Source organism: Mobula birostris, chromosome 24, assembly GCF_030028105.1.
Source record: "Mobula birostris isolate sMobBir1 chromosome 24, sMobBir1.hap1, whole genome shotgun sequence".
NCBI lineage: Eukaryota > Metazoa > Chordata > Chondrichthyes > Myliobatiformes > Myliobatidae > Mobula > Mobula birostris.
In genome coordinates, this window is record NC_092393.1 from 13,557,431 (window position 1) to 13,581,436 (window position 24,006).

The following is a 24,006-nucleotide window of genomic DNA, read 5'->3' on the forward strand; positions in this document are numbered from 1 at the left end:
CGACCCCTTCTTCAAGAACTGGGTGTGAATAGAGCTTACCAAGCAAACCTGCATGTTAGTGTAAATTTCAAGTCAGAAAATGTAAGTGTTTTCAGAAAAATAATATGTTGCAGTATCAGAGATAGTGTTGTCAATTGCCTGCTGAACCTGCATCTTAAGAACCAACTAACCAAGCCAACACAGAAGGGAATATTCTTGTACACATTGACTAGGGGATTTACCCCAGCTTCAACTGTGGGTGTGCAAATGGGAATAGTGCTAACCTATTATTTCTTACAGGGTACCCATATTAATATGTTTTCATCTTTACAGGAAATAGATCAGTAATCCACAACTAGACTGGATACCCAAAGTTGGTGTAGATGCTGGAATGTGGAGCAACAAAGCATCTGCTGTAGTAACTTACTGGGTCAACCAACTGTAGGAGGAAAGGAATTAGTGATGTCTCAGGTCAAAAGCTCTGTCAGGATTTTGACGAGAAACAGTGACAATTTCTTGCCTCCCACAGATGCTGCTGGATCTGCTGAGTTCTTCCAGCCCAAATCAATGTACAGCAGTAGAAGCCCATTAACTTAAAATGCCAGATTTAATTTCAGGTTTCCCAATATGTCATAAAACTTATTGATCCATTCGAGGATAAAGGGTTCCTCTAGCTGAAGCTGAACCACGATGAGACTTAGCCAACCATCCCCGAACCTTCAATGTAACAGAAGCTGCTTGTAGATGTATGGAAGCATGGCTTTCCACTTGCACACACATTTGCATTTTAGAAATTCATTTGCTTGTAGTCAAAAACTTTCAAAAGTGGATAGTAATGTGAATAAATTATGCTCAGTATGAACCACTTCCAAACAACCATCATACTCTGTGAAAGTTCCAAGATAAAATGTTGATTATTCATAAAACTCCCCCAACTATAATGTAATTACATCTTATGGGAATCTGCTATTACATGGTTATTTCTCATTCCCACATCAGGCGTTTTGGGCAAGACTGGTGTGAATAACAAACTTAGAGCAGTCTTGTGCAGTTGGCTCTACCTTTTGGAAATACAATGAAACCACCTATCCATACACAGCAGTTAAGCAGTAAAAAGTAACTTCCATACCATTTGTTTGGGCTAAGTTTCAATGGCTCTCCAGGATCACTGGAAGTCCAATTCACTGGGAGAGGGATGTTTCCAGCTGGCAACGTGTACTTCTGCTCTGTAAAGATGTTAACTGAAATACAGCCATTTCTGTAGAAGTAAACAGCAGTTCTGAACTGCCGATATGTACTGCTTTTGTTTGTAGGGTTGATTGTGCTCAACAGACCAAAGTATTAAAAGAGTTCCAGTTGGCATATATTACAACTCCACATCATTGTCTTGGACACTCAGGTGAGTGAAAGACAATTCACTGAATTTCAACTGAAGTTCAAATCAACACTGAGTTGCAGGAGAAACCAGTGTCTGAGATAGTTTAACTGAATTAAAATTAGCCCATTTCAAACCTTCAAACCCTCATAGCATTTGTGTTGTAACTAAGGTTTGTCACTGAACACAATTTGGTTCAATGGCAGAGACTTTCCTTAATGGAACGCACATGAAATTTGACATATGATCCAAGACAACAATAAAATCCAAAGGGATTACAGGCATAAGCATTAGGAAGCACCAAATGATTTTATTAGTTTGTTCTTAATTACTTACTTCAATCTTAGAAGTCTGTTAAAATTCTTGGCAATTCTGTCAAAAGACAAGAACCTCACACGAGGCTTTGCCATTTCAAAGTCCATCAGGAATAAGCCTTCAAAACTACTTACTCACGGCAGGACACCATTGGCCAAGCTGGGTGTGGCTGACCAGATCCAACATTACCTGGCCCAACATAAAATGAAATGATAGCAGTAAATGTTTCATTATTTGTTTAGAGTTCATACACAACAGGTGTTCACAATTTTAAAGGAGGTTAAATTTCTATTTTGACTTGTACCTTGCTTAATAAACTTCGTAACTCCCTACTTCCTTATTCATGGCAATAAATTGGACCCCAAGCCAATCAAAACTGGTCAAAGTAAAAGAGTCAAATCTGACTTACATAACTATGAACAATAAGAATTAGTGTAGTGGGAAAAATATGTAAGGATAAATGAGTAAGGCAAAAAAAATTATTCAATTGTTTCATAAAAGATATAATTAACATAAAAGATCCAAAGTCATAAGTTTAGTATTTAAATGACTGTAGCGTAACATTAAAGCAACACAGAACACAGAACCATGGAACAAAAATAGCACAGAACAAGTACTTTCACCAGAATGCACCTTACATACAATGTCCATATTTCCTTGATAAAACACAGTAAGTCCTAAGGCAATGTAAATTCTAGTATAACAATAATCAACATAATTTTCATTAGCTGCTATTTCTACACCTCAGAGCTTTCTATTTTGTGAAATATCATAGATCAGTAGCCTTGGCACAGGAAGAAAATTGAAGATGCCAGCTCTCAAAACTGAGTAGTCAATTGGCAAAGAGAAAATGCAAATTAGGGGGCAATCCTTCAAGTCAGGAAAAGGCTGGTCTTATTCTACACTGGAGGAAGTCAAGTTTAGCATCATCAAATGTTCTTTCTGCCGAAAATGTTTAAGATCTGGAAAAAATGTTCTCAACAAAAATTGGAATAATACTTCAATTTCAAAGCAGCAAACCTTTGTAGCCATTTCTCACAGACACAGACTTTTTTTTAAAAGAGAATCTTATGATCCTGTCTCTGTTTTACAAAGACTAAAAAATATTTCTCCATTAAATCAGCCACTAACAGTGTTCAAAGGCAAGACAGTGTGTACTTTGTAGATATCAGTATGAATCTCTTCATTTGGCAGCTTGGTTACTGATTGGCCACTTCCAGCATCTCTTTCACAGTTAGTAGTTTCTCTCTGGGCTTGCCCACTTTTTCTCCTTTTGTCACTTCAGAAGAGTCAATTTTTTCCCATCCAGAAAATGAAACTGGGCAGATACCTAAAAAAAAAAATCAAAATGTGGTTTATATAAAATACACATATATCTTTATCAAGCAGTTGAAAAATGAGAGTATTGCCAGAGAAATCTGCAATCAGAATCCTAAATAACTGCTTCATACACCTAAACTCCATAAAAATGGAGTACTCAACAATAAGAATAAATGTTAAAGGACAGGTTGCTTACACAGGTAAACCAGATTTGGATCACATGCTCTTTAATGAGGGGAAAATATTGCACAATATTGCCCTGAAGTGGCAAACCAAGAAACCTCAACTTCACCTTCAACTTTAGACTATATGGTGACTAAGCACAAGAATTAAGGCCAAGATCTAATCCACCTCTTACTTCATACTAGGGGAGCAGCAAGACCAAGGCATGATTATGGCCAGTTCCTGCTCTTACTTCACATTAAAAGGTAATGAGCATTCTTAACTCTGCATTATACCATCTTCAATGTCTAAATTCTGGAATATACCTGCAACTTTCTACCACACCATTCTACTAGGCAAGATGTATCAACTCTAGGGAAATGTGCCTTCAACAGACAGCTTTCTCCTTACCAATATTTAAATTATTACCTCACAGAAGGTATCGTAGATGCATAACATCTTGGTATGGCTCTGCATGTGACCACTAGAAACTGCAAAGAGTTGTAGATATGGAAATGAGCCTCCCCTCTATGGACTCTGTTACATTTCTTGCTGCATCAATAAGTGTGTTGACTCAGGAGTTAGAACTTTAGTGGGAGAGGCCAGAGAGTAGGAGTAGATGGTTGCCGGAGGTCTGTGAATAGTGGGGGGTATTGGTCTGTTATTTGTCAGGTTCATTAAAGATTTGGTTGATAATATGGTAAACTGGATCAGCAAATTTTCAGATGACACCAAGTTTGGGGGCATAGTGGACAGCAAGAAAGACCATTAAAGGATCTGACCCAGCTGGAAAATTGGGCTGAAAAATGGCAGATGAAATTTAATGCAGACAAGAGTGAGGTGCTGCACTTTGGGACAAACTAGGGTAGGACTTGCACAGTGAACATGTGGGCACTGAGGAGTATGCTACAACAAAGGGATCTCGGAATGCATAGAACAGTATAGGCCATTCAGCCCATGATGTTATGCCAACCCTTTAACCAACTCTACCATCAATCTAACCCTTCCCTCCCACATCAACGTCCATTTCTCTTTCATCCACGTGCCTATCTAACAGTCTCTTACACAGATTAGTAATTCTGTCAAAATGGCATCACAGATAGGCAGATAGGATTACAAAGGGAGCTCTGACACACATGCCTTCATAAATCAGAGGAGTTGGCTGTTATGTTGAGGTTTTATAAGAGCTTGGTGAGGTCAAATTTGGAGTACTGTATACAGCTCTGATCACCTACCTACAGGAAAGATATCAATAATATTGAAAGAGTACAAAGAAAACTTGCAAGGATGTTGCCAATACTTGAGGACGACAATTGTAGGGAAAGGTTGAATAGGTTAAGACTCCCCACCGCCGGAACACAGGAGAATACAAAATTATGATAGCAGTATACAAAATTATGAGGAGTTTAGATAGGATAAATGCAGGCAGTTCCCCCCCCCCACCCCCAACTGAGGATCCATGAGACTAGAACAATAGGTCATAAGTTACGGGTGAAAAGTGAAATATTTAAGGAGAACCAGAGGGTGAACTTCTTCACTCAGAGGGTGGTACAATATAGAGCAAGCTGCTAGCATAAGTGGTGAATATGGTTTCAACTGAAGTTTGGATGAGTACGTGGATGGGAGAGATATGGAGGACTATGGCCCAGGTGCAAGTTGATGGGACTAAGCAGAATAACAGTTCGGCACTGACTAGATGGGCCAAAGGGCCTGTATCTACGACTCTATTGTGCTACAGCTATACGAGTCATTGGTGAGGCTGCACTTTAAGTACGGTGTACAGTTTTGGTCACCCTGTTGTAGAAAACATATAACTAAACTAGAAAGAGTGCAGAAGAACTTCATGAGGATGTAGCTGGAACTCAAGAATCTGGATTATAGGGAGATATTGTCCGAGCTAGGTCTTTATTCGTTGGACTACAAATGAAAGAGGGGTGACCTTAAAATGTAAAATTATGAGAGGCATAAAGAACATAAATGATAAATGTCTTTTCCCCAGGGGGCAAAGATTTAGGATGAAAAGGGAAGGATTTAAAAGGGGAACCTTTTTCCAACGCAGTGGGTAGTGAGTATATGGAAGGAAGTGGTTGAGCCAGGTACAATAACACAATCTAAGCAGCATTTGGATGGGCACATGGAGGGAAGGGACCCAGAGGGGTATAGGCCGAGGAAGGAAATTGGGATGAACTAGGTGGTCTCAGCATGGAGTCGTTGGTCCGAAGGGCCTATATTTATGCTGTATTGTTTTATGAACGTCTTTTGGAACCACCCAATTCATAGCGAAGAATTGTTTTAAACTCAAGAAAATCTGCAGATGCTGGAAACCACAACCACACACACAAAATGCTGGAGGCAGCATCTGTGGAAAGAGAGTAAACAGTTGATGTTTCAAGCCGAGACCCTTCATCAGGATTGGAAAGGAAGGGGAGAAGTCAGAGCAAAAAGGTGAGGGGAGAAGAGGAAGGTGATAGGTGAAACTGGGAGAGGGGGAGAGAGTGAAATAAAGAGCTGGGAAGTTGATCAAAGGGCTGGAGAAGGGGGAATCTGATAGGAGAGGACAGAAGACCTTGGAAGAAAGGGAACGGGGAGGTAAGGTGATAAGGTGAGAGAGGGAAACAAGAATGGGCAATGGTGAAGGGGGGTGTGGCAATTACTGGAAGTTCGAGAAATCGATGTTCATACCAGCAGGTTGGAAGCTACCCAGATGGAATATGAGGTGTTGCTTCTCCAATCAGAGTGTGGCCTCATCATGGCAGCAGAGGCGGCCCTGGACTGACATGATGGAATGAAAAGTAGAATTGAAATGGGTGGCCACCGGGAGATCTTGCTTTTTGTGACAGATGGAGCGAAAGTGCTTGGCAAAGCAGTATCCCAATCAACATCAGGTCTCACCTATATACAGGAGGCCACACCAGGAGCTCTAGATGCAGTAGATGACCCCAACAGACTCGCAGGTGAATGTTGCCTCACCTGGCAGGACTGTTTGGGACCCCGAATGTTAGTGAGGGAGGAGGTGAAGGGGTAGGGGCAGGTGTGGCGCTTGTCCTGCTTGCAAGGGTAAGTACTACGATGATCAGTGGGGAGGGATGAATGGATAAGGGAGTCACAAAGGGAGAGATCCCAGCAGAAAGCAGAAAGTGGGGGGGGGGTGGAGGAAGCAAGGGAAAGATATGCTTGATGGTGGGATCCAATTGGAAATGGTGTAAGTTTTATGTACGGAATGCAGAAACAGGTGGGATGCTAGGTGTGGACAAGAGGAACCCTATCCCTGCTCTGGCAGCAGGAACATGGGGTGAAGGCAGATGTATGTGAAATGGAAGAGATGCCGGTGAGGGCAGCATTGATTGTGGAGGAAGGGAAGCCCTTTCTTTGAAGGAAGGCATCTCAGTTGTTCTGGAATGAAAAGCCTCATCCTGAGAGCAGATGCAGTGGAGAGGGAGGAACTGAGGGAAGGGGAATGGTAATTTTTTTTTTTTTACAAATGACAGAGTGGGAAGAGTATAGTCTAGATAGCTGTGAGAGTCAGTGGATTTATAAAACATATTAGTAGATAGACTGCCTCCAGAGATGAAACACAGAGATCAAGGAAGGGTAGAGAGGAATCAGAAATGGACCAGATAAATTTGAAGGTAAGGTGGAAGTTGGAAGCAAAGTTGATGAAGTTGATGAGCTCAGCATGGGTGCAGGAAGCAGCACCAATGCAGTCATCCATGTAGTACAGCAAAAGTTGGGGAGTGTTGCTGGTGTAGGCTTGGAACATGGATTGTTCTATGTAGCTGATGAAAAGGCAGATATGGCTGGGACACATGCGAGTGCTCATGGCTCCATCTTTAGTTTGAAGGAAGTGGGAGGAGATGAAGGGGAAATTATTGAGGATGAGGACTGGTTCTGCCAGATAGGTGAGTGTGCTGGTGTAGGGGAACTGGTTGGATCTGTTGTCCAGAAAGGAGCAGGGAGTTTTTAAGGCCCGTCCAATGGGGGATGCAGGTGTATCGGGACTGGACATCCACAGTGAAAATGCAACAGTCAGGGCCAGGGAACTTGAAGTATTTGAAAAGATCAGGAGCATGTAAAGTGTTACGAATGTAGGCAGGAAGGGACTGACCTGGGGGAGGGGTGGCGAGGGGGATAAAACAGAGTGGAGGTATGCAGGCACAAGTTCAGTGGGACAGGAGCAGGCAGAAACAAAAGCTCTGCCTGGACAGTCAGGTTTGAGGATCCTGGGTAGGAGGTAGAAACTGGAAGTGCAGGGTGAGGGAACTATTAGGTTGGTGGCAGTGTATGGGAGACCCCCAGAGTTGATAAGGTCAGTGATGGTGTGGGAGACAATGGCCTGGTGCTGCTTAGTAGGGCCCTGCTCAAGAGGAAAGCAAGAGGTGGTGTCTGACAGTTATCGCCTGGCCTCAGCAAGGTAGAGGAACAGCAACCCTCTTATCTGTGGGTTTGATGATGAATTTAGGTTTAGTGTGGAGAGTGGAGAGCAGTGCATTCAGAGCAAGTGAGGTTAGAATTGGAGAGAGAAGTATTAAAATCGAGACGGTTGATGTCTTGTCGGCAGTTGGCAATGAAAAGATCCAGAGTAGGCAGAAGGCCAGAGTGGGGTGTCCCGGAAGAGGAGGAGGGGTAAAGATGGGAGAAGGGGTCATTGGTGCGGACTGGAGAGTCCTTGATGAAGAAGTAGGCTCAGAGACGGACATAACAAGCCATGGGTGACAAAGGACATTAAGGACATCCTGAACGCTAAAAAGAGGGTGCTTAGAGATGGAAATAGCGAGGAGCTGAGGGCAATACAGAGGTACCTGAAAGCCAGGATCAGGGAGGCTAAAGACAGGTACAGGAGGAAGCTTGAGTGGAAACTCCAGCAGAACAACATGAGAGGGGTCTGGAGGGGGATGAGGTCCATCACTGGGTTTCGGCAAACTAGCAACAGAGGAGCTGAAGGCAGTGTGGACAGGGCCAACGAACTTAACCTGTTCTTTAACAGATCTGACATTGTGACCCCTGCCCATCCCCCATATGAGTCATCTGTTGTCGGCCCCCAACCAACACGTATTCCACTCTCCCCTCCTACCCCTCCTCACAGTCCCCCACCCTGCTCTCATGACTATACCCCTTCCCCACACGAAACCACCACGGTGGGCTTCACGGCTGAACAGGTGAGAAGACAGCTGAAACATCTCAACCCAAGCAAGGCTGCAGGACCGGATGGTGTCAGTACCAGGGTGCTCAAAGCCTGTGCCCCTCAGCTATGTGGAGTACTTCGCCATGTATTCAACATGAGCCTGAGGCTCCGGAGGGTTCCGGTACTGTGGAAGACGTCCTGCCTCGTCCCTGTGTCACAGACTGGTGGCATTGACCTCCCACATCATGAAGACCATGGAGAGACTTATTCTAGAGCTGCTCCGACCTATGGTCAGGCCACACTTAGATCCTCTCCAGTTCGCCTACCAGCCCCGACTAGGAGTTGAGGATGCCATCATCTACCTGCTGAACCATGTCTACGCCCACCTGGACAAGCCAGCGAGCACTGTGAGGGTCATGTTTTTTGACTTCTCCAGTGCGTTCTACACCATCCACCCTGCTCTGCTGGGAGAGAAGCTGACAACGATGCAGGTGGATGCTTCCCTGGTATTATGGATTCTTGATTACCTGACTGGCAGACCACAGTACATGTGCTTGCAACACTGTGTGTCCGACAGTGATCAGCAGCACTGGGGCTCCACAGGGGACTGTCTTGTCTCCCTTTCTCTTCACCATTTACACCTCGGACTTCAACTACTGCACAGAGTCTTGTCATCTTCAGAAGTTTTCGGATGACTCTGCCATAGTTGGATGCATCAGCAAGGGAGATGAAGTTGAGTACAGGGCTACGGTAGGAAACTTTGTCACATGGTGTGAGCAGAATTATCTGCAGCTTAATGTGAAAAAGACTAAGGAGCTGGTGGTAGACCTGAGGAGAGCTAAGGTACCGGTGACCCCTGTTTCCATCCAGGGGGTCAGTGCGGACATGGTGGAGGATTACAAATACCTGGGGATACGAATTGACAATAAACTGGACTGGTCAAGAACCCTGAGGCTGTCTACAAGAAGGGTCAGAGCCGTCTCTATTTCCTGAGGAGACTGAGGTCCTTTAACATCTGCCAGACGATGCTGAGGATGTTCTACGAGTCTGTGGTGGCCAGTGCTATCATTTTGCTGTTGTGTGCTGGGGCAGCAGGCTGAGGGTAGCAGACACCAACAGAATCAACAAACTCATTCGTAAGGCCAGTGATGTTGTGGGGATGGAACTGGACTCTCTCACAGTGGTGTCTGAAAAGAGGATGCTGTCTATGTTGCATGCCATCTTGGTCAATGTCTCCCATCCACTACATAATGTACTGGGTGGGCACAGGAGTACATTCAGCCAGAGACTCATTCCTCTGAGATGCAGCACTGAGCGTCATAGGAAGTCATTCCTGCCTGTGGCCATCAAACTTTACAACTCCTCCCTTGGAGGGTCAGACACCCTGACCCGATAGGCTGGTCCTGGACTTATTTCATAACTTACTGGCATAATTTACATATTACTATTTAACTATTTATGGTTCTATTACTACTTATTATTTATGGTGCAACTGTAACAAAAACCAATCCCCCCCCCCCCCCCCCGGATCAATAAAGTATGACTATGACTATAACAGAGGAAGAACTCAGTGTCATGGCGTGCGTTGAACACACTGAGGTGTAGGCGCAGGGGAACAAATGTGAGGCCCTTGCTGACGACAGAACATTCTGCCTCAGAGAGGGTAGGGTCGGGGGAATTGTAAAGTCCAGCACAGATGAGAGCTGGGATCAGAGGGGGGGAAAGAGGGTTGGTGGTGTTAGAGGAGACAGAAGGGTTGTGGTGTTCAGGGAAGGAGGGGTGGGAGGAAGATGGAGGTTCTGTGGACCCAAGAGCTGATAGTGGGGCCTGAGAGACCCGGGATTGCAGAGTGTTGGGGGGCGGGGTGGAGACTGGGGTTCTATCAGCAGCGCATAAAGCCTCCGCCTGGATGTGCCGTCAGTCAAAATCCAGGCTGGAGTAGGAGTTAAAGGTTGGCACTGGTATTTCCAGATTCTGAGTTGATTTAAACTACACACCTCTTTGCTTAAGCAAGGCCTCAATTACTTTATACCCTCCTTTCAAAGCAGATACATCCAGTATTCCTGATTGTACATCTTCCAGAACAGATTCGGCTGTTTCAAAACTGTCATTCATTGTGGTTGCGATGACCCCTGCTGGTCCTCTTTTTACCCAGCCACTGCAGTACATGCCTGAGACAATTAGAAAAGTAAAAAGCACGATATTAATGAAATGCAGAGAAAAACATTGCAATACCCACCATTTTGATGATTGTTTCAAACCTGTCATCACATTTTCTATTGCACATATTATTTCCATGACTTTCTGCTATCTCAAAAAAGCCTGGCTGCTTCATTAAGCTTGGATTTGACTGAATTCTTAATTTCCTCCTCCTATTAAGTACACTTGGTGACACTGAACCATCATGGACCTGTGTACAACCATCATTATTTGCTGCTCACCCACTTGTCGAATACTTAAGCATGTACTATAGTACAGGTCCACAATCCCTTATCCGAAATTCTGAAATCCGAAAAGCTCCGAAAACTGAAGTTTTTCTCGTGGAGTGTGGACCGTGTCATAACAAGGCTTGTTTGGCGCACCAACAGCTGACATCTCTCAGATGTGACGTGGCAGCACTAGCAGAGGCCGCCAGACGTCAGTTGTGGCTCAGCTGTCATAGTGCTGCTTCATAACTTGAGAATCCTGTTCCTGGCTCATCAGGTACCTGTAGAGTATTTTGCTTTGTTTACCAGACGTAATGCAACTTACCGAGAGGTACCTGTACATATTTAGCTTCGTTTGAACCTGTATATGTCCTAGAGTATTTACGTTCTACATTTATTCCAATAAGTCATTTACCATGTGTTTGATTCAGTTCGTTTGAAGCTGTGTATTTTTATGTTTTATTGAATTTTTTTGTTGGAAATAAAATGTACTAGTGTATTTATGGTCTATAATTATCCCACTATTTCATTTATCAGTATATTACTCCATAAATAAACTGTAACAGTATTTGTAAAAGAGCGCGGATTGGGAAAACCAGGAAGTTCTCTCTCCAGCACTCATTGTTTGAGCATGTACAGACTTGTTTTTCTTGTCATTATTTCCTGAACAATACAGTATAACAACTATTTACATAGTATTTACATTGTATTAGGTATTATAAGTAACCTAGAGATGATTTAAAGTATACGGGAGGATGTGCATAGATCCAGAGCTCCCCCGGGTCCTAAAGTCCACCCTCACTGAGACAGTTTAATCATTAATATAATTATCAATTTTCTGAAATCCGAAAAATTCTGAATTCCGAAATGCAACTGGCCCCAAGGATTTCGGATAAGGGATTCTGGACCTGTACAAAGTTTTATTGTATAAAATGCAAATAGCACTGTCAATGCCACAATATATTGATATTTGCTTCAAAGTGATGGTACTGTTGGACCACCTGTTTGACACAGGCCGCTTGTTGAATTAAAGCGATTCAGCAAAGGCCAAGATCACATGCAAGCCAGATAAGGCAACAACAACATGGTTTCCTTTCCTGCTGAAACTAGATAGGGTGGTTGGATTTTTCCATTAAAATTCACTGGTCATTTTTACTATGTCTTTTTTTTTTAAACCGTTGTCCTAAATCAGCCTTGGTGGGACTTGAGTTTCTCAAATTTCTCTAGATTACTAATTCAGTGCTCCCTGAATTGAAAGTTGGAATGGAAATGGAAATATGGTGGATTCTGGTTAATCGGAACACATTGGGACCCAATGGAATGGGTGCTGGCCAGGCAGAGTGGAGGAAGGAAGGCATCACCTTCTTCGACTGATACACAGTTCTGGATATTGTTGGGGGAATGCAGCAAGATCCAGGTTCATAGTAACATGGAAGGCTCTTCGGCACAAAGTAGAAGCAAAAGTGGTGGAGGCTCAGAGAAGGGATTTCGGTGACAGAAGACACAGCATTTCTCCAGGGACAGGTGCAACTCTTAGGTGGCATATTGTCAGAGGTCAAGGATGTCACACAGTATACTGAAGAGGAGTGTGAAGAGTCAATGGTCATTGAACTTAACAGTACCAATGGCATACATAAGAAAAAAAAAAGGATGAATTTATGAAATCAGGAGATAAATTTGACAGAAACATTTGATGCAAGTAATCTCTGCTTACAAGACAATGTGCCAGGCAGCATAAAAACAGGAGAAAAGACCAGTTGGTGTTGTAGTCACTCTGTTCACACTCCTGTTCATAACCAGGACACAGATGGTACAGGAGTGTGGGTTGTGGATTCTTGGGTGAGTAGAACTGCTTATGGAAGATGGGATGGCTTATATCCAAGCAGCACTAGGACCATATCCTCATGAGAGTGTTTGCTGGTGCTTATGGGGAAGGTTTAAACTGGAACAGTAAGCAAATGGAAACCCAATCAAGGTGACTAATGAAAAAGAAATAAAAACAATAAAGAAATGAAAACTGAAGAAAGCAAAAGTAGCAGGGAAGGAAATCAATTAAAACAGGCAACCTGGGCCAAAGTACAAAAGGGTTATGAGCAAAATCAGAGAGAAAAAAAAATCAAGATGAGAAACTTGGTATCTTTGAGTATGATAAACTGGCATTAACATGCATGAACTAACAGCACAGAAACAGGTGAATAGGTTTGATCTGACAGGCATTCCAGAGACATGGCTGCGGAGAGATCAAAACTTGGAACTTTAACATTCAGAGATATTTTATCGCTACAAAGAATGGGCGAGGAAATGGTGGAGATGGATCACTGATATTAAAAAGTGAATTAGAAGGAGTGAGGAATGTGTAGGCTCAAAAGATATCATCTATTTGTGTGGAGGCTTTAAAAAAACCAAAGAATAGACAATATTGACAGGAGTAACTTGACTTCCAAGCATTAGCTATGGTAGAGGAAATGGCATACACCTACAAACCATGGGGCGAGTAAAACAAGAAAGAAGTGTAATAACTATGGGAGATTTTAATCTTCATGCTGATTGAGTTAATCAAGTTAGAATGGGCAGTTATAAGATTAAAGTTGGTACATCTGGAATGGTTTTATACAACAATGCACAATGGAGCTAATGAGGGAGCAGGCATTCTTGAGTCTGGTAATAGATTACAAGATAGGTTTAATAAATGGTCTCAGAATCTCTAGAAAATAATGATTACATAATGGTTTTTTTATTTGTTTCAATTGATTCTAAGGGAGGAATGAAACAACCATGATTAACCAAGAGAATTGAGATAGTAAGTCCAAAGAAAGGAGGGAAAATAAACCACGAGGACAAACAAGCAAGAAATATAAAAAACTAAGGAACGATCCAAGAGGTGGCACAATGCTTTACAGTACCAGCAACCCAGGTTCAATTCCCGACACTGCCTGTAAGGTGTTTCTACGTTCTCCCTGTGACCACATGGGTTTCCTCCAGGTGCTTCAGTTTCCTCACACACAGCAAAGACGTAGCGGTTAGTATGTTCATTGTAAGCTGTTCTATGAAGAGGCTAGGATTAAATCGGGCATCGCAGCTCAAATGCCTGGAAGGACCTATTCCAAGTTGTATCTCAAGAAATAAATAAAAAATAAAATAAACACAAGACCTTGAGAAAATAAAGCTACAAAAATGTTATGGGGAACGAAGGAACAGTAAAGTAGTTACAGACTGAAACAAAGTATCTGTTCATAATAGAACATACAATGACATGTACAAGGGGTGATTGATAATTCGTGGCCTAACGTAGAAGGAGTCAATTTTAGAAAACCTAGCACATTTATTTTTCCTACATTTACACACTTAGTCCAGCGGTCGTGGAGCATACGGATCCCTTCTTTGTAGAAGTCGGCGTCTTGGACCTCCAGAAAGTGTCCAGAGCAAGGGTGATTGATAAGTTCGTGGCCTAAGATAGAAGGAAATGAGTTATTAATTTCAAACTTTCTACATTTTCACTCAGAGTTGAACTGCACGTCCATGTAACAAGAGCTGTATAAGTCATCCTCTTCTACCCAAGGCCACGAACTTATCAATCACCCCTGCTGTGGACCACCTGGAGGTCCAAAACGCTCTCATTACATGAACGTGCAGGTCAACTCTTTGAGTGATAATGCAGAAAGTTTGAAGTTAATAACTCCACTCGTTCTACCTTAGGCCACAAACTTATCAATCACCCCTGCTGTGGACCAGTTCTACAAAGAAGGGATCCGTATGCTCCACAACCGCTAGACTAAGTGTGTACATGTAGGAAGGGACTATGTTGAAAAATAAATGTGCTAGGTTTTCTATAATTGACTCCTCCTACCATAGGCCACAAACTTATCAATCACCCCTCTTAATTGTATGTAGTATTTTCTACATACAATGCCATCACAACAGGAATCATTTTGGGCATTAATGGGCTAAAAGCTGAAAACTTCACCGACTCAATGACTTGCTTTCTAGTATCCAAAAAGAGTGTACTGATATTCCAAACATCTTTGGTTTCCGGAGAAGCACCAGAAGAGGAACAACAGCCAATATCACACCCCTATTCAAAGCAGAAGAGAGACAAAGACAGGGGAAACTAAAAGTTGATCTATTGTTGAAAAAATTAAGCAAGAGCAGTATATTTAGTAATTTATAATCTAATCAAGCAGAGTTATAGTTTCCTGAAGGAGGAACTGTCTCCAACAAACTTATTTTGAGAGCAAGTCTTAACTAGAGTGCATGGAGGGAAACCAGTTGGCATCCTTGGCATTCCAGAAAGCCTACAACAAAATGCCTTATGTAAGGTTACAAGAAGTCACAGTGTTGATTGCAATGCATTGCAATGGACAGAGGATTAGGAAGTAGGAAAACAAGCGTCATTTTAGGGTTGACAACCTGTGACAAGAGGAGTGCCACAGGAACTAGTTCTGAAACTTTAGCAGTTGAGAAAAAAGAACACTACAGAAAAAATGATGCACTGCTGCCAAAATTTTCAGAAGATACAAAGGTGGGTAGAAATGGAAGCTGTGAGAAAGATACAAGCAGTTTATTGAAATATTTGATAGTTTAAGAAGTGGTGGAAATGATAGCAAATTGAATATAATGTGAGAGAAAAAATTATTTTTTTGGGAAATAACAGTTTTTTTGAGGAAAAAACTACAGATGGCTGCAACACAATAGAGATGGGGGTGGGGGTCTTTCAGCACAAAATGTTGTAGGCTAGCATGCAAGTGAAAGAAGTGTAAGGGCACGTGTAGCACTTGCTCCGCTTACAAGGATAAGCCATTCGTCCCCCCCCATCCCTCCCTACTGATCTCCCTCCTGGCACTTATCCTTGTAAGCAGAGCAAGTGCTACACATGCCCTTACACTTCTTCCCTTACCACCATTCAGGGCCCCAAACAGTCCTTCCAGGTGAGGCAACACTTCACCTGTGAGTCAGCTGGGGTGATATACTGCGTCCGGTGCTCCCGATGTGGCCTTCTACAAATTGGCAAGACCCGACGCAGACTGGGAGACTGCTTTGCTGAACACCTACGCTCTGTCCGCCAGAGAAAGCAGGATCTCCCAGTGGCCACACATTTTAATTCCACATCCCATTCCCATTCTGACATGTCTATCCACGGCCTCCTCTACTGTAAAGATGAAGCCACACTCAGGTTGGAGGAACAACACCTTATATTCCATCTGGGTAGCCTCCAACCTGATGGCATGAACATCGACTTCTCTAACTTCCGCTAATGCCCCACCTCCCCCTCGTACCCCCTCCGTTATTTATTTATATACACACATTCTTTCTCTCACTCTCCTTTTTCTCCCTCTGTCCCTCTGACTATACCCCTTGCCCATCCTCTGGGTTCTCCCCCTCCTGTCTTCTCCTATCATTTTGGATCTCCCCCTCCCCAATCTCTTACTAACTCTTCCTTCAGTTAGTCCTGACGAAGGGTCTTGGCCTGAAACGTCAACTGTACCTCTTCCTAGAGATGCTGCCTGGCCTGCTGCGTTCACCAGCAACTTTGATGTGTGTTGCCAGAGCTAATTTAGTTCCCTTAGTGGATTTTATGAAGCAATTTTCTTCTAGATGGAATCCACTTACACTTTCGTTAGTTCGTCGAATTCATGCAGTTAAAATGTTGATTTTACCAAAATTTTTATATGTATTTCAAAATATTCTTTTTTTTTTAAACCAAGAAGTTTTTTGATCAGGTTGACTCTATTATTTCATCTTTTGTTTGGAATAATAAAAGACCAAGAATTGGAAAATGTCATTTACAAAAATTAAAAAAGGATGGAGGTCTTACTTTGCCTAATTTAAGAATGTATTAATGGGAGGTTAATATACACTATGCGTGTTCTTGGTTATATTGGACTGATAAAAAGGAACAACCACCATGGGTCAATCTGGAATTGAAAATTGTGAAACAATTTTGTTTAACTTCGTTATTAGGAGCTCCTTTACCTGTACAGTTAGCCAAAATTTCTATTTTAAATATAAATCCTATGATTAAGCAGTCATTACGAGTCTGGTACCAGTTTCGTAAGTTTTTTAATCTTAAAAAATTTAACCTGTTTAGTTTAATTTATCAAAACTATTTATTTAAACCTTCACTTAGTGAACCTATCTTTTCTCTTTGGAGGAATAAAGTAATTTTTTCTTTTATGGATTTGTTTCAAGAAGGTCGATTGATGTCCTTTGAGAAATTAGTAACTAAATATTCTCTTTCATATTCACATTTTTTGCAATACCTTCAAGTCAGACATTTCCTGCAAGAATATTTAAGTATTTTTCCACATATACAAGATTCTGACCTGTTAAGACATTATTTTTAGAATGAATCCTTTAGTGAAAGGTTTTATTGGGAAAATTTATAATTTACTATTACAACAGGATAACTATCCTTTACTTAAGATTAAGCAAGATTGGGAAAGAGAGCTTAATACGACCTTGGTAACAGAGGATTGGTTGTGAATTTTGAAGTCGGTCAACTCTGCTTCGATTTGTGCCAATCATTCTCTAATTCAATTTAAAATTGTACATCGTTATTATTTGACAAAGGAGAGATTGTCTAAAACATTTCCTAATGTAAATAGTGTGATAGATGTAAAACTGAGATAGCTACAATGACACATATGTTTTGGTCGTGTTCTGTATTGAAACAGTTTTTGAAATCTATTTTTTCTACAATTTCTAAAGCTTTAAAAATCAATTTACAGCCTAATAAATTGACAGTTTTGTTTGGTATAATTCCTCAATATATTCATGATATTTCTATATCAGACCAACACGTAATTGTATTTGTCACATTATTGGCTAGAAGGGCTATTTTATTAAAATGGAAAGATGCCTCTGCTCCCACTTTGATACAATGGTTCTCTCAAGTGATATTATGTCTTAGTTTGGAAAAAATTAGAAGTTGAACTTTTGGTCGTAGATTTGACATCGAGAAAAGATGGGGGTCTTTTGCCGGTTATTATCATTTGATTTGAGTAAATTAAGATGGCCCTTTTCTGCTGCTTGGGTATATGGATTGATTGGCGGAATAATGTCTTTTTTTATGGAAGCTTGTATGGCGTATAGCTCCGGGTTTGTGCTCCAAGTGTGTGTTTTTTTCCTGTTTTTTTCTTGTTATCAGGGTTTTTTTTGTTTTAGTTAGTAGGGGTTCTTTTTTCTTTCTTTTTTCCAAAAAAATAGCCTTAACATTTTTTTTTATTATTATTGATATATTGTTCAGTTTGGTTGATAGTTTAACTCTTATTTTACATATGGATATGTTGTCTTGATTATCTTGATGTATTTTTCTTTGTTGTTGATTTTCAATAATAATTAATAAAAAAGATTTAAAAATGAAAAATGAAAATGAGTAAATATGCAGAGAGGCAGCTCCACATACAATGAAGGAGGTAATCAAAACTAGAAGGGGATCTTGATCAGGTAGGAGAGTATGCTAAGAATAGCAAATGACATCCAAACAGTTTACAGTGAAGTGTTGCACTTCGGCAAGTCAGACCAGGGAAGGACTTGCACAGTGAATGGTAGGGCCCTGAAGAGTCCCTGAACAGAGGGCCCTACGAGTACAACTACACAGTTCCCTGAAAACAGCATCACAGACAACGCAGTGAAGATGACCTTTGGCCTTTATCAGCTACGTCAATAAGAACAGGAGCTGGGACATGATATTATACAAGGTATACAAGTTATACAAGATGTTAGCAAGGCCACAGCTGGAGCGTAGTTTTGATTACCCTGTTAAGGAAAAATGTCATTAAAAAAGAGTGCAAAGATGATTTACAAGAATGCTGCCAAGGCCTCGAGTTATAGAGAGAAGTTGGACAAGCTAGGACTTTATTCCTTGGAGCATAGGAGACTCTGGAGACCTTATCAATGTGTTTAAAACCATAGGAAGCATAGGCAGTGAATGCACACAGTCTTTCCCCAGGGTTGGGAAATCAAAAACTAGAAGTCATTGGTTTAAGGTAAGAGGGGAATAATTTAATAGAAACTTGAGGGGGAACTTCTTCACACAGTATGTGATATGCATCGATTTTCAGATATAACGCAACGCTGGTTCAAAGAGTTTGGCTACCAACTAACCTGGTGCATGCAGGACACGTCCCAACTTATTTGGGATAACCCCTTGCTGCTGATCAAATGGAACAGAGGGGTCAATCGGATGGCTTTTGTAGCCAATGCTGCTCAGCACTAATCCACACTCCAGATCTTCAACATCTTCTGTCTGAATGGCCACTGCAGATTCTGCTGAACCCTCAAGGAAGATAAAAGATAAAAGTTGTGAAACTAAACATACTTGTAATCTCATTATTCACAAAGGAAATACAAGCAACTCTTACTATGGAACATCATTTGTCTGATTACCAACAAAACAGGCAGCACTTAAAGAACACTGGATATGTTAAAAATGCAAACATGAGGAAATCTGCAGATGCTGGAATTTCAAGCAACACACATAAAAGTTGCTGGTGAACGCAGCAGGCCAGGCAGCATCTCTAGGAAGAGGTACAGTCGACGTTTCGGGCCTAGCCGTCGACTGTACCTCTTCCTAGAGATGCTGCCTGGCCTGCTGCATTCACCAGCAACTTTTGTGTGTGTTACTGGATATATTAACTAGGAATTGTTTTGATTTTGCAGCAGCTTGTATATATAGAGTACATTAGAACAGTCATTCCTTGTTATCTGCTTATACACTGAGTACAAATTCAAGACTGGTCCCAGGCCCATCTCAATTTTTATCTCAAAATTCACACATACACACTGAGAAACTAAATCATTGTCTACAAAAGTAGGATGATCAGGTTCCAGACCATTTCTATCAAGTGTCTTCCTGCTGTGCTCCATTCTAATAAAAAAAAGGTCTTTGCTTGCCAAGCAACACCTTGCAATTTCAAAACCCACCACCTGCCCCTACACCTCCTCCCTCACTACTACTCAGATCCCATAACAGCCCTTCCAGGTGAGGCAACACTTCACCTGTGAGTCTTTTGGGGTCATATACTGTGTATAGTGCTCCCAGTGTAGTCTCCTGTATATTGTTGAGACCCAATGTAGATTTGGAGACCGTTTCGCCGAGTACCTACGCTCCGTTCGCCAGAACAAGTGGTATCTCCCAGTGGCCACCCATTTTAATTCCACTTCCCATTCCCATTCTGATATGTCCATCCATGGCCTCCTCCACTGTTGTAATAAGGCCACATTTAGGTTGGCGAAACAACACCTTATATTCCATTTGGGTAGCCTCCCACCTGATAGCATGAGCATCGACTTCTCAAACTTCCAGTAAGGCCTCCCCAACCCCACCCCCATTTCCCATCCCCTTTTCCCACTCTCCTTGCCCGCCCATCACCTCCCTCTGGTGCTCCCTCCCCCCAGCTCACCCCCTTTTTCTTTCTTTCATAGCCTTCTGTCTCTTCCATCAACTTTCTAGCTCTTTCCTTCATCCCTTCCCCTCCAAGTTTCACCTGTTGCCTGGTGTTTCTCTCTCCCCTCCACCCCCCCACCTTTCAAATCTACTCCTCAGCTTTTTTTCCCTCCAGAACTGCTGAAGGGTTTCGGCCTGAAACGTCGACTGTGCTTTTTTTCCCCATTGATGCTGCCTGGCCTGCTGACATCCTCCAGCATTTTGTGTGCACAGTCGGCCCTCCTTATCTGCGGGGGATTGGTTCCCGGACCCCCCGCGGACACCAAAACACCCAGATGCTCAAGCCCCTTATTTAACCTGGCTCAGTGCAGTGGACCTTGGGACCCAGCGGACCCCGGGCTTTATTAAACCTGTCTCACTGCGGTGGACTTCAGGACCCAGCGGATCCCCGGACCTTATTTAACCAGTCTCAGTGCAGTGGACTTTAGGACCCGGCAGGGCTCTGAATCCCCAGTGCTTCTGTTCATAAAAATAATCACGATTGAAAATAAAGTAGAAATAATGAAGCGATGGGAAAGAGGTGAAATGCCATCTGTCATTGGAAAAGCATTAGGCTACAGTCGGTCAACGATCGGAAAAATTTTAAAGGATAAAGTGAGAAAGGCCCTGCCCCAATGAATGCTACAATTGTTACTAAGCAACGCAGTGGTTTAATTATAGAAATACATACGTTTCCAAAGTGTTTTATATGCATAGAAAGGTAAAAGATATAGAAAACATAGAAATCACAGAAAATAGGTGCAGGAGTAGGCCATTTGGCCCTTCAAGCCTGCACCGCCATTCAGTATGATCATGGCTGATCATCCTACTCAGAACCCTGTACCAGCCTTCCCTCCATACCCCCGATCCCTTTAGCCACAAGGGCCATATCTAACTCCCTCTTAAATATAGCCAATGAACTGGCCTCAACTGTTTCCTGTGGCAGAGAATTCCACAGATTCACCACTCTCTGTGTGAAGAAGTATTTCCTCATCTCAGTCCTAAAAGGCTTCCCCTTTATCCTCAAACTGTGACCCCTCGTTCTGGACTTCCCCAACATCGGGAACAATCTTCCTGCATCTAGCCTGTCCAATCCCTTTAGGATTTTATACATTTCAATAAGATCCCTCCCTCAATCTTCTAAATTCCAACGAGTATAAACCTAGTCGATCCAGTCTTTCATCATATGAAAGTCCTGCTATCCCAGGAATCAATCTGGTGAACCTTCTTTGTACTCCCTCTATGGCAAGGATGTCTTTCCTCAGATCAGGGGACCAAAACTGCACACAATACTCCAGGTGTGGTCTCACCAAGGCCTTGTACAACTGCAGTAGTACCTCCCTGCTCCAGTACTCGAATCCTCTTGCTATGAATGCCAGCATACCATTCGCCTTTTTCACCGCCTGCTGTACCTGCATGCCCACTTTCAATGACTGGTCTATAATGACACCCAGGTCTCGTTGCACCTCCTCTTTTCCTAATCGGCCACCATTCAGATAATAATCTGTTTTCCTGTTTTTGCCTCCAAAGTGGATAACTTCACATTTATCCACATTAAATTGCATCTGCCATGAATTTGCCCACTCACTTAACCTATCCAAGTCACCCTGCATCCTCTTAGCATCTTCCTCACAGCTAACACTGCCACCCAGCTTCGTGTCATCCGCAAACTTGGAGATGCTGCATTTAATTCCCTCATCTAAGTCATTAATATATATTGTAAACAACTGGGGTCCCAGCACTGAGCCTTGCAGTACCCCACTAGTCACCGCCTGCCATTCTGATAAGGTCCCATTTATTCCCACTCTTTGCTTCCTGTCTGCCAACCAATTCTCTATCCACATCAATACCTTACCCCCAATACCATGTGCTTTAAGTTTGCACACTAATCTCCTGTGTGGGACCTCGTCAAAAGCCTTCTGAAAATTCAAATATACCACATCCACTGGTTCTCCCCTATCCACTCTACTAGTTACATCCTCAAAAAATTCTATGAGATTCATCAGACATGATTTTCCTTTCACAAATCCATGCTGACTTTGTCCGATGATTTCACCGCTTTCCAAATGTGCTGTTATCACATCTTTGATAACTGACTCTAGCATTTTCCCCACCACCGATATTAGGCTAACGGTCTATAATTCCCCGGTTTCTCTCTCCCTCCTTTTTTAAAAAGTGGAGTTACATTAGCCACACTCCAATCCTCAGGAACTAGTCCAGAATCTAACGAGTTTTGAAAAATTATCACTAATGCATCCACTATTTCTTGGGCTACTTCCTTAAGCACTCTGGGATGCAGACCATCTGGCCCTGGGGATTTATCTGCCTTTAATTCCTTCAATTTACCTAACACCACTTCCCTACCAACATGTATTTTCCTCAGTTCCTCCATCTCACTGGACCCTCTGTCCCCTGCTATTTCCGGAAGATTATTTATGTCCTCCTTAGTGAAGACAGACCTAAAGTAGTTATTCAATTGGTCTGCCATGTCCTTGCTCCCCATAATCAATTCACCTGTTTCTGTCTGTAGGGGACCTACATTTGTCCTAACCAATCTTTTTTCTTTTCACATATCTATAAAAGCTTTTACAGCCAGTTTTTATGTTCCCTGCCAGTTTTCTCTCATAATCTTTTTTCCCTTTCCTAATTAAGCCCTTTGTCCTCCTCTGCTGGACTCTGAATTTCTCCCAGTCCTCAGGTGAGCCACTTTTTCTGGCTAATTTGTATGCTTCTTCTTTGGAATTGATACTATCCCTAATTTCCCTTGTCAGCCACGGGTGCACTACCTTCCTTGATTTATTCTTTTGCCAAACTGGGATGAACAATTGTTGTAGTTCATCCGTGCGATCTTTAAATGCTTGCCATTGCATATCCACCGTCAACCCTTTAAGTGTCATTTACCAGTCTATCTTAGTTAATTCACGTCTCATACCTTCAAAGTTACCCTTCTTTAAGTTCAGAACCTTTGTTTCTGAATTAACTATGTCACTCTCCATCTTAATGAAGAATTCCACCATATTATGGTCACTCTTACCCAAGGGGCCTCTCACGACAAGATTGCTAATTAACCCTTCCTCATTGCTCAATACCCAGTCTAGAATAGCCTGCTCTCTAAGTTGGTTCCTCGACATGTTGGTTCAAAAAACCATCCCGCATACATGTACTATACTGTATATACTATATACTAACACAAATGTTTGACTAACTGACGCTAAATAATACCGGATGTACCTGTTTCGACTTACTTAGTAACAGAACTTCCATTCTTTTTTATCCCGATCCGCGGTAACCTACGCACATTCTCCCGTATACTTTAAATCATCTCTAGATTACTTATAATACCTAATACAATGTAAATGCTGTGTAAATAGTTGTTATACTGTATTGTTCAGGGAATAATGACAAGAAAAAAATGTCTGTACATGCTCGAACAACAAGTGCTGGAGAGAATTTCTGGGTTTTCCCGATCCACGGTTGGTTGAACCCACGCATGCGGAACCCGCGGATGAGGAGGGCCAACTGTACTGCTTCCAAGTCTCAGTGTAAGTTAGTTGTTAGCTAATGCTATTTGCATTTGGCTATTTAAGTGTTTCAATGTATAAACGCATCTTGGTACTTTTTAGAACTTTATAGGCCATTGGTACCCACATTTATTGTTATCTGTGGGAGGTCCATGCCCGTATCACTCCAACAATTAGAATTCGGCATAAAGGTTATCAGGATCAGGTTTAAATCACTGACGTATGTCCTGAATTTTGTTTTGCAGAAGCTCTCCATTTGGCCCTGGATCACCTCGACAATAGTAACACCTACGGCAGGCCGCATTTATTGATTACAAGCATTCAACAAATTCATACTCTCAGTACTAAGTAACAAAACAAGT

The 24,006-nt window shown here is 42.2% G+C and overlaps 1 protein-coding gene across 2 annotated transcripts in view; it reads right to left on the bottom strand.

Annotated features, from left to right (window-relative positions):
• Positions 1-1,640: 1,640 nt before the first annotated feature.
• fdxr (ferredoxin reductase) overlaps positions 1,641-24,006 on the bottom strand; it is a 45,188-nt gene continuing 22,822 nt past the window's right edge. For both annotated transcript variants that reach the window (XM_072242724.1, XM_072242725.1), the window contains 3 exons: positions 18,803-18,974; positions 10,271-10,444; positions 1,641-2,999 (listed from right to left, as the gene is read on the bottom strand). In XM_072242724.1, coding sequence (XP_072098825.1) covers positions 2,869-2,999; positions 10,271-10,444; positions 18,803-18,974 — 477 coding nt within the window. In that variant the 3' untranslated portion in view covers positions 1,641-2,868. The remainder of the gene's footprint in view (positions 3,000-10,270; positions 10,445-18,802; positions 18,975-24,006) is intronic.